This window comes from Ischnura elegans, chromosome 2 (genome assembly GCF_921293095.1).
Source record: "Ischnura elegans chromosome 2, ioIscEleg1.1, whole genome shotgun sequence".
Lineage (NCBI taxonomy): Eukaryota > Metazoa > Arthropoda > Insecta > Odonata > Coenagrionidae > Ischnura > Ischnura elegans.
In genome coordinates this window covers 119089769-119101870 of record NC_060247.1, presented here as the reverse complement: position 1 = coordinate 119101870, position 12102 = coordinate 119089769, and the positions used below count along the sequence as shown (strand labels likewise).

At 41.0% G+C, this 12102-nt stretch overlaps 1 protein-coding gene across 4 annotated transcripts in view; it reads right to left on the bottom strand.

The window, feature by feature from the left end:
- LOC124154502 (echinoderm microtubule-associated protein-like 2) overlaps nt 1-12102 on the bottom strand; it is a 444841-nt gene that overhangs the window by 88251 nt on the left and 344488 nt on the right. For all 4 annotated transcript variants that reach the window (XM_046528280.1, XM_046528281.1, XM_046528282.1 and 1 more), the window contains exons 3-4: nt 7382-7544; nt 5443-5823 (exon numbers count right to left, since the gene is read on the bottom strand). In XM_046528280.1, the coding sequence (XP_046384236.1) occupies nt 5443-5823; nt 7382-7544 (544 nt within the window). The remainder of the gene's footprint in view (nt 1-5442; nt 5824-7381; nt 7545-12102) is intronic.

Genomic DNA, 12102 nt, shown 5'->3' with positions numbered 1-12102 from the left:
CGTGAATACACAAGTCTATCGGATAAGAATAGTTAGACGAATGGACATAATTACCTTGGGCCCAGTGGATTCACTTTCTTCGTCCGACTCCTCCTCGAGTTCGCCAAGTTCACAGCCTCCTTCGCCATATTCCCAATCACCAAATCGAAAAACTTCCAAATTCAAAAAGTCTTAAATCACTAAAAAAAAGTCTCGAAACTTTCCAACCGAAAACCCTTGAGGATGACCCAGAGAGAGACAGACGCGTTTGAGACTCCTGGGATGTATTCTCTGCTCTTTAAGAAGCACACTTGGAGAAACGATGGTAGCAAGTCCAAAATAATTATAATACCACACGTTTGAGACACTTACTGAGTCCGAAACTTGAATAAAAAGTTTTAAAAGTCGTGATAGGCGCACCTGAGACTTAAGCCTTGACGGATGAGCCGGAGAGACGCGTTTGGACTCACACTTGGAGAATCGTTCGGCACCCGTCCAGGCAAGTCGAAAAAAATTAAAATTCCACACGTTCGAGACACTTTGACAGTCCGAAACTTGAATGAAAAACTTTTCAAGTCGACAGAGAGACAGAGTCCGGGACGGAAAAGTTGCACCCACACGGAATCACTCTCGGCACCCGATTGACGATAATCCTCTCCTATCCGGAAGGAAGAGAAAACTCCGATATTATCGATCGCCAATGCCCTCTCTCTCTCGTTCCCCAACACACACAAATACACACATACAAACGCACACACCTTGGGAGTTTTATCTCTCGTGCGCCGTGTGGTGGCAACGGGGAAATTAATTCCTACGAGGTTGGAAAGAGTACTGTAGCGATTTCTGTTAACTGTTCTCCCTTTCCTTCACCGATCATTCCACGGAACACGAACTACAATGGACGATCCTGACAACAATAAACGCACTCGGGAGTCCTCGGGAGAGTTCGGACCTTCTGGAATCACTCACTTTCCGCGCGCGCACTGGACAAATTGAATTTTCAGCGGAAAAACTCTGCCGCATATTGGACTGGGCCGTCTGAAGTCAACTCCTCAGGGATTTAGCGAAAAGACTCGTATATAGCGGCGGAGACGCGAGGCGCGGAGGAGGGGGGGGGAGTAGATAGGAGAGGCCATCTCTCTGACTGAGCAAGTGGGAAGGGTTGGAGGGGGGGAATTATTCCCGCGACCATGGGGACATCGGGAGCAAGGAGGTTGGGCAGGAAGGAATAAAAGGGAGGGAGGGGATTACCATGGAGATGGAAACAAAAGACTATAGAGAGGCGTCGGCTCTCTCTCTCTCTAGCGAGGGCGGATGTAGCGGAGAAAGGATTGACAGAAGAAGCGATTGTCTCGTCAAAATTCCGGAACTATTAAGAGGAAGGGTACTTAGATGGAACCATTGAGGCTTAAGGAGGAGACGGAAAGAACTCACTGGAGTCTTAAAGAGATCCGGAGAGAGACTAGAAGACTACGACTTTGTAGGCTTGGATTGGATGAGCAATTAAGAACATATCTTTAAGAGCGACATGGAGAGAACCATCTTAGAACCGTACTGTATTTCTACGTCCCACAGACACTATAAATTACGGGAGGTATTTTGTCGATCGGATGAATATTAAAAACTGCCTCTAGCACAAGTGTTGAGACCCGGACTAAAACCAAGTTATTTCACTCATGATTATCGCAAACGTATCGCTTCCGCAAAGTAACGCTCTAACTAATCACTTATTCTGAAGGCAGGATATCTTGTCGGCAGTCTCTTTTAGGGCCAATTTTATGATGTCTGGTTAACACTAAACGTAAGATGATGTAGCTTTATAACTTCACCAAGAGGTGATTGAAAGTTCTGGCTAGCTCCTGCGTAAGATAAGACTTTTAGTTAACCAGAACTTCCAACCACCGACAAGGTAACCTTGAAGGCTGTATGATCTTATTGTAAGTACTAACCAGGCATTATAAAACCAGCTCTTAGAAATCGGAACAGCTTCGTGGCACACAATGAGAGAGTAAAAGCGAAGAGAGACAGGTTGTCTGGGCAATGAGGCCTCGATCGAACTCACGAACGAATGTTAAGGAAACGCGGGGGAAGGACACAAGTCACAAGGGTGGAACACACACACACACAAATAAGGGTAAGGGGTGGGTTGGGGTAGGAGGGGAGGGGGGTGGGTTGGGCGCCGCGGCGACCTGTGCCAAGCGTCGGCCGCGTCTAAGGGCAGAGGGCATGACGGTGGAACGAGAAAAGAAATAATCAAACGGACGCTTTTTCACATGCTTCGCTCTCTTTCAATTACTGTTATACCCTTGCCAAGGGGTCTGCATAGAGGAGACCCAATTCCATCCCATAGAAGCAGGTATGCCGACTCACACAAAATATTGGGGGGCCCAAACCGGGGATCTGGCGCCGGAAAATTTTATAAGTAGTGAGTATTAAGTTTTTTTTAAAGCATTTTAGAAGAGTCATGTGATCAACATTAGAACCCTGGTAACTCGAATCTCGATATCTGGACACACTGGGGAAAATGGACAAGCCTGATAAATTTTTTCCTCATACCCATAACGAATTTTTGAGGGGGCTTGGGATCCCTCAGGCCCCATGGAGTCGGCGGCACTGCCTAGGTGGCTGATTTCTGTTGCCTTTCGGTCGCATTTTAAATGGTTTTCAAAAATGTCCGCGGTGCAGTGATGAGCGCGGTTCGATTCTAATTTTTCCCAATATTTTGAATTAAAATGTTTGTAATTGCGAGGAAAAGCATTGAAAATTTATGAATTTGATAGATTACATCATCATGCACATAAATTTCAGTTAACTCCTCTAATTATATCTTATTGCTCCGTGAAACTAGGATCACTTTTGTCCGTCAGCGACGCGAGTGGCGACTTTTGTAAACCCATTTAAATGCGCGGTGGTTGACAAAACATTTAGAGGCCGACTTGAGGATCCTGTTTTTTCAATATTCGTGACCCATACCGCCTCAGCTTACAAGCTGGCAAGGGTGTCGTACCAGCGAAAAAAAATTCAAGCTATAAAACAGGAGGAAACTAAAGAGAGGAATTTAGAATAAAGAGATGGAAATTAGTTCGATTGGAAGTGAAGAGTAAAAAAAAATGAAAAACAAAAGCGAGACCACTGTATTTAAGTGGGAATGCTTCGCATCGGACACGCGGATGGGGTTCCCGTCGCTACTACGCAAGTGAGTATGATGTCAGCATAATGAGAGACCGTAAATTAGCATATAGGAAATATGCTATTCTATTTTATACATGTCGAAAAAATGTTTAAAGGCAATGCTGAGGTAAGAACTGAAGGTAACTATGAGTGGGTTTGTAAGATTTTGAAAGATTATCTTGAATATATATAATGGTAAATAGGCTTGGAACCAATGAAACGACTCTATAGAATAGATTTTTTTCCCGGTGAACGATACTTAGGAATTCTGCGCAGGGTCTGCTCCAGGGTATCGGTTTCATTTCCGCCGAAGTTTCGGAAAACGACTGGCTTTCCATTGTCAAGGCGTGTTTATCTCGCAGGTGTCAGACTTCACACTGAATTGAATTTAATGCCTTGGTCGGGCTCAACAATAAGATTAGGTGTCACCTGATTTGCTGATGTTCAAAATTGACTACGTACTTGAAGTATTTGCTGTGGTTTCCTTACGTGTTTTATGCAATTTAGTTCACAAAAGGTGTCGGACATCTCATCATGTAAAAATATCACATAGTATTATAAATAATAATATTCATAGTGCACTACTCGTTACTATAACTACTTAACCGACGCACAGTGGTCCAGAATGCCGAAAAGTGCAGCACGGTAAACAATTGCTACCAAAGTAAAGTATTCATTAAGAATTTGACCTTATTCTGAATGAATACTTTACTTTAATTGCAATTAAAAATAAAAATATTTTTTTTCGAACATTAAAAATATGATATTCTGCTTGAGTTATCCTGAAAATTTCTAACCTGGAAATTTGACCGAGATAAGAAGATTTTTTCAATAAATTTTTCAAATTCAACAAATGAATCCTGATGATTTTCCGAGATGGGGGTATCAGCTACATACTACTAGACTCCTTGTTCCAAGTTCCTACCAATAGCTACACTCAATTTACGGCTTAAGCGGGAGCAGGGTTGGATACCGCCATCATTCACCAAGAATAACTTCCGCATCTGCAAAATTCTGCACGGTATCACACATAAATTTTAGAGGTTAAGCTTTGAAGAACAGCCTGAAATAGTTTTTTTTTTTGCAAAAAAGACGTACGTAAAACCGTACGGCGTTATTCCCGGCTGTTCACATTACACAGTCCGTACTATACGTTCTCATGTTATAGTTGAAAGTTAATTCACAGACGAAAATAACGTGTTTTTTCCGAAATATTTTAATAATTATTAATTTATTTTGCTGCCAGGTTACAGAACTCAAGTAGGAGTAATAGCAGTGATTATATTGTCCTCCGAAGTGGAGGCTACTTACTTGGAATACGCCGGTAGTCTCGAGTGTGTACACTTTCATCGGCCTGTATCGACTTGTGGATTCCCAGTAATCAGCTACCATCAAAAGAGAAGTAGCAGCGAATTCCCTTTCAACACTTAACCGTCAAACTGTTCAGAATGAAAGTAATTTTAGGGTCTATGCCGTAGTTTCGGATCTTCTGGACCACTGTGCGTCTAATAGAATTCGTAACCATCACTATCTACCACTATAACCATATAGACCAATATGCCATACGTAATTATGCACTTTAATGAATCTACCTTCAGGTAATAATATTATAGGCATGCAGGTGCTGTCTAAATCTACATACTACCCCGCAAGCCGCCTCAATAGGCGTGTGGCGGGGGATGTCAGGGCACCAGCCCTGGTGGCGTCTGTGTTTTTATTTATCATTATTATTTTTATTTTTAAGGCGGTTTATGAGCCTTCGTGGAAGGTGGCCTTTCCACTTAGTTCACTTTACTGACATCAGTTCTCTCCGGGAGATACCACGCGTAGTAATGGACCCGCCAAAGGGGCTGGTTACCACAATCTTGGGTACTTAGCTCCCCCGCGCATTAGGAGAGCTAAGGACCTTGTGTGTGTTTATTATTATTATTATTTTACTCCAAGGTAGGGGAGTACCTAAAGTCTCACAAGACTCAAAGTTATAGATTTTTTCGATACTTAATAATTATTAAGTATTGAAAAAAGTCTATAATAATTATCTATAAAAATCTATAACTATTATAATTACATTATGACCAGGATTATACCTAAAATATCCAAAACATAATGCATTAAGGTGGAAATTGTAATAGCCGTTATTGTATGGTAAATAACGTACACTTTTCATTAACATTCCCGGTGTTTTGATCAATGAACACGTTATTATGTGCCCATGTCCTTAGGAAACATTTTTCATTTCCATTTTTTGAGAGTGGTAGGCCTTTTCATCAGGAGTGTGCGTGTGGTACCCACCTGGTGGCCAGTGAGATGTTGGCGTGGGGGAAGTGGTGCTGGAGATGGTGCTGCTGTTGCCCGTAGGCTCCCCCGCTGTTGCTGTTGTTGTAGTGCGCCGGGGACATGTTCTGGAAGTCGCCCGTGGAGCTCCACCGCTTCGAGATGTGCAGGTTGGAGGAGGATGACGAGGAGGCGGGCGGCAGGCCGTGCTGGCTGTGGTTGGACGGAGACGAGGGCTGCAGCCGCTGGTGGTGGTAGCCCTGCTGGCGGAGCGAGGGCGAGGCGCGGGCCGCGGGAGTATGCGTCGGAGAGGGGGAGGGAGCCGGGGAGGCGCTCGCCGAACTCTGCTGGCTGTCAGCCGAGTGCAGGGAGCCAGTGGACTGGTAGCGCACGGCGCGCCTGCAACACAAATACAAAAAAATATATAAGCAAAAAAATTACTCCTTGACATGGTGTCCAAACAAGAAGGCAAGGGCCGGGGGAAATAAAGTATTGTACAGGGTCGGTAATTTTAAAGCCGGAAGTTTATAGTTTTCCAAGTAGATTATGACGATATGCAGTGATTCTTCCGGGTTCGCTTCCGCGTTTATCCATTTTACTGGACAATATTTCGCCAAACAGGGTGTATATAAGTAGGACCAAATTTTTGCATCGACACTTCAATGAACCTGAGGAAGCCAACTGGAACGTTGACGAAATATTTTCCAAAAAGATGGAAAAACGCGGAAGGAAACCCGGAAGAATCGCTGCCGACCCCGAAAGTTAATAATTACTATATATTTTCTCTGCAATGATGGAAGAATAAATAGTATGTGATATATAAACATGCACATCTACCTCTACGAGGCACCATGCAATCCACCACCAAGGTGTGTGGTAACACAAATACAAAAAAAAGATATGTAAACATTACAACATTCATGAATAGTCTCCAGAAACGTAGCCAGGGGAAGGGGCTTGGGCAACTGTGCAGGATTTTGTAAGTTCAAAGCCGGAATTACAATAATTACTAAAGTTTTTCTCAACAAAGATAGAAGTATAAGTACATAAGTTTATCTATATGTACATCTAGCTCTACGAGGTACCGTGCAAAGCACCACCAGGGTGTGTGGCACGCACGCTACGCATGCAGCACTCATCCTAGTCTTAATCAGAAACGCACTTGTTCGCCAGACACAGACCAAGCACTCAGAACAACGACACGCGGTCAGATCAGAAACTAGGAGAGTGCTAAGGACACGAACACACAACCATGCAAATAGTTTACGTAAATACCAAGTGGCTGTGATAGAATATTTACCCAACAGCGAAGAAGTAAGTATATGGAAAGGGGTGAGACAGAGGAGTGAACTGTCCCCCATTATTGTTTATGTTTTCATCGAGAAAGTCGTCAATAATGAGCTGATGAAGTCTATCATAGAGGGAGAGGTGTACGGAAAGAAAGGCCAGGGACGAGTCCGAATGGGTTGCTTTCGACGGTTATTAAGAATGGGTCATTACATGTAAACTAAACCAATTTAAAGAAAAATTATGGTCTTTCCTGGTTTTCGGAATTAGAATGGCTTTTTCTATTAGCGAAATTAGATATAAAGAAATTAGAAAAAAAAACAGGAAAAAACACCGGTTTTGTAATTGAAAGTATTATAAAACGACATTGAAAAAAATGCAACTGCTATTTTATAAATATTTACTGAAAAGCAATCTATTACTCCGCCTACATTTTATACAAAATTATTATTATTTAGTAGTCAAGTCGAAAAATGTTGGTTTTCTTTTCTCACACAAAGAACACTTAACACCAACAACGCAAATAAATGCGAAAAATATCATTGTTTATGTTAACTGGCTGTTGGGCTGAATCACAGGATGGAAATTTCATACCCGCGGTCATTGAATCGTGAGTGGCACACAGGTATATCCCTGAATCCCTGCGCGGTATCTCTCGTATTCCACTTACCTCTGGGCCATGGACGAGGGTGCGTAGCTAGAGACTCTCCTCAGGGTCTCCCTGTTGTCTGAAGTGGGTGGGGGGTGGCGGAGGCGGACCCCTGAACTCCCGTACGCATCCTTGCTCGGCGTCGACGGACTCACGTGGTTCGAGATGTGCGGCGAGGAGCCACCTGCGGGGAAAAAAATGAACCAAATAAGCATCGAATGGGAAAAACATAGAAATTAAATGCAGCACACGACACATCCATCCAAAGTATGGGGAAATTCTCTAAAATAGTCCCAAATTCGCGGCCGCCCCTTAAGCCCGAAGCAAACGATCCAAGCTTTAGGCAAAAATAGTCAACAGAATGATTTTCCTTCTTTATTTTTGATTAATTTGATAGACTTGTTCCCTGAGAAATCATACCATAAAACCTCAACCACACAATCATTTTTTAGCGATAGGTTTTCGAGGACAAAAAAGAGTGATCGCTCTATATATCATTTTGTGAATCACGCGGTCACTCCTATTGTCCCCTTTTCAATAGCTTGTTCCGAAACTTTCCATGTTTACAACTCTCGTTCAATTAAAATACAATCGCTGTTGCAATCGTCACAATCGCTGTTAGCGCCGTGCGTTCTGATTGACTTAAAGACGATGACAAGCGATGGTTTCAGCGACGGATAAAAGACGTGCCGAAGGAATGAAAAGGGACGGGTTTTCCATCCCTGGAGCCATCGCGGGTAATAATTTCGAGAAAAGGTCATTTTTCCGCCATCATTAGCGCGATCGCTGGAGCTATCATTCGGAAGTGAGACCGTAGATTGAAAAATAGACTAACCCTTTTACCTAAATTCAAGAGCAGTGTCTTTTTTGACGAAGTTAGTCATATCTTACGGACGCCAGCATACTACGAAAGATCAGATCATGTAAATAAAATAAGAGAGATAGACTGTAGAATAGACAGATTCAGAATGTCTTTTTTCCACGATCAATAAGAGATTATAACGGCAGCGATGGAACTCATAAATAGATTAGATGACTTGTAGTGTAGCCTACTAACCTATGTAAAACTTAATGCACGTTTCTTAATTTTATTATTGTTTATAACAGTATATGGTAGTATAATTTGTTAGTATGCGTGACGTTTTTTTGGACTCTAGTGGTGTGCATGTGGGAGTCCAATTGCATGCTGGTGATTGATCCCCCTGCCAAACACCCTAGAGGTGGCTCGTAGGATATTCTGTAGATGTAGAAGGTACGGGGAACAATGATCGAGCGATTCAGGCTGAACATTTGAAGGCCGAAATAACCGGTATCTAAAGTACGAATTACCCGTCATGATCAAGTGGGGTTGAAGAAAAGTACAGTTTTGATTCAGAATACAACAGTAGCTCCAGACGTGCGGGTAAGATAAAAAACATAGGACGAGACATCTAAAAACTAGCCTTCACAATAAGGAAGCGAACTTTTAAGGAGAAAAAAGCATTAATTTCCAAATCAATCGATTAAAAGGTTTCTTCCGATTCCGCAGTCATTTCAATCACCGCGGAGGGATCCTGGCCGATGGCAGTTAACGATGAATAAGGAAGCCGCAGTGGCTTCCGCAAGAGAAATTAGTACTTTTTCAGTTATTTTTATCGGTTAGAGGATCGCGTGCAGTGCAAGAAAATCGACTGGGGAGTCTCCCAAGATTTCTTTGAGCAGTTTCGGGCGATGAAGAAGAAGCGTTGCGACCAACACGCAACAAAGACTCACACAAATCTTGTTTATCGGGTGCTTAGCGACCGATTCACACTACAAAACGATGCGCCACATATCCCTGCGTTTTTATTGAAGGATACTAAGGATTTACTCGCCTTTTTTAAGTAGAGGCAAATAGCGTAATATTACTCATTGAAAAAAAAGGTTAGTTCGCATTGGTGAGGGTGGAGCTCACCTCTACGTAAGCCACAGGCGTGAAAATTTCACACATTCAGGGTAGGGAGGCCCGTCCCATTCCCTGGGCCATCTCACACTTCGAGAATTTCGTTTGGGGATGTCCGAAAGCATCACCCGGGATTTGAACGCGGGACATCCCGACCAGCAGGGAATTCCTATTCCCACTAGACTACCACGTTCCCCATTGCGTAATATAAGAGCCCATGCATTACTCGAGAAAGAACGTACTCTTACACAACGACTACTAACATCAGAGCAATTGGTTTGATAGGCAAGATACTTTCAGGGAGAAACAAAAAATAATGAATTCATAAATTTATATCAAATTATAAAAAGGGTGCAATAAAATATTTTAATACGTTGCCAAGTAGAACCTGCTAGGTGAGCACTACAAGAATAAAAAATGTACTGGAAAAATGGCTAAGTGATAAACCAGAGTGTTCAATTACAACGTCTACGTGGGCTTCTCCATGCCATGGAGTAGTGAAGATTATATTATCATAATAATAATTACGAAGTCACAATTACGAAAAAAGCATCTAGATACTAGAAATGGTTTACAAATGTGGAAAATGTGGGCAAGCCGGTGAGTCCAAAGAGCATATAACTTCAGGCTGCTCAGACAAAACCAGTAGGCACAAATTATCCGCCAGACCATGGTCACTACTTAGGACCTTTTAAAAAATACCCCACCATATAACAAATATCAACCACCTGTAGCACTAGAAACTAATACACATATTCTATACTGTGACGGAACGATACTCACATACTAATTCATAGTTCACAATAGACCTGATATTTTGTTGATCAACAAATCAGAACAAAAATCAAATATAGTTGATATAGCAGTGTCACTGAATCACAACGTTGAGTCCACGGAAAGAGAAAATCCAAAAGTATACAAATTTAGTCAATGAATAAAAAATGTTTGCAATTAAATAAGTCAGTATTCACCCAATAATAATCTCTTAGCTGCATGGGTATCAATGAGATTCAAAAAAGAAATTGAAAACATAATAAAAACATAATTATTCACCAAAAACTGGTCTACCAGCACACATCTCCAGGTTGAAAGATAACTATTATACAATTCGAAAAAAAAATTGTTTCCTTAAGTTCTACCGCTGAAGTTGCTTGCAAGTGGAAGAAAAGTTTATAGTAAACATGGAAAATACCGTACTAAATTATCTCCATATTTGAAATTCCTTTAACTACTGGCTGTAATAAAAAAAATCAAGATACTCCAATTTCGGATGCCTAGAAGTCCCCACAAGGAAACAAAGAAAATTTTCAACAGAAACTGAGAATTTCTAAGAAGCCAGTTACTATTTTAGAATCCATTATTTATTATTTTATGCTATTTTTCTCGATAAGGAAGCCGTTTTTTAACGCAAAATCCAGTTTCCCACCTTTGAGCGACTGCTATTGCATCGATTTTGGATCCAATAACGTATCTTGTTGTTTGCTTGCACTTGCTGTACGACATTAAGTTTTACCTTTGATTCTATGAGTGTTTGCATAATTACAAGTGAACAAGTTGTTGGAAACCTAGAGCCTCTGAATGACTTTGAAATTCCACGATATGACAATTGGAAGCTATCTTTCAAAATTTTATCTAAGTGCCACCGCATTTATTTGGGTGCAACTTCCTTAAAAATCATGCGACCTCTATTATCAGAACATCATCCTTAAGCTCGATATCAATCCCATGATAATGCTAAACAATATAAATTAATATGAACTGGATCCTCAGTTGAACGAACGTTCTCTTGAGGAATAATAACACATATATTTTTAAATTCTTGCGTCACTTTTTCCTTTATTTCGATATCAGATGAAGGAGGATGACTCACCGTACGTATAACGATCAGAAAATTTGCCTTCTGCGTAAATCCATCCCCCATTTCTCAACAGATAATCGTTTTATTACTTAAACAGTCTCCACGTAAACATCAATTATCAAACATGAATCCCTTTTTACTCCGACACCGTTATTCTAAAACAATTTTTTCCATGCCTCGGCAATTTAGGAAATGAATGAAAAGGCTTTATATTAAAACATCTTAACAAATCTTTCAACAATTTTAAACGGCAATAATACAAGTCTTAAGGTGGTTAACAGTGAATATGATGGATTTCATTAATATAGATATTGTGTTTTCCACGAAGCATTTATTTCTCTTCGATCATAGTTTCGACGCCACGACGGTATCCTCAGGTTCATATTACAGAAAAATGTCCAATTATAAAAAAAAAACGGGGGAAATTCGGATCAAGATAAAAGACGCCTCCCTCACAGATTTATTTTTATGCAAGTGGACATTTTCCTGCAATATGCACGTGAGGATGACGCCTTGGCAACGAAACAGTGACGGTAAAGAAATAAATTAAAGTATTATGTGGAAAATACAAAGTTTAAAGTTATTCAAGATGAGTTCCAAGTTCCACAAATTGACACCTGAAACTATCCGTTCACAATAAATTTAATTGTTCTTAGATTCAACTGTTCTTCCCGATAGACGTTCCATTATTCTCTTCCCTGTTTTTTTCTTTGTTAGTTCTTATACTGCTAATGTATTTTGTCTCCTTCCATGTTTTTTGTAAAAATTCTCACTTTAAATTGGCGTCAAGGCTGTATGTGAAAAATGATTTAAATAAATGAAAACAAATAAAAGCTTCTTGTCTTGTCTTCACATGCTAGAATTCAGACGCATTATTGCTGAGAGGTATTGCATACCACCTACGTAAAAGTAATGAACCACCAACCAATCCCCCCCAAAAAAACAACCACCTAAATGTGCTCC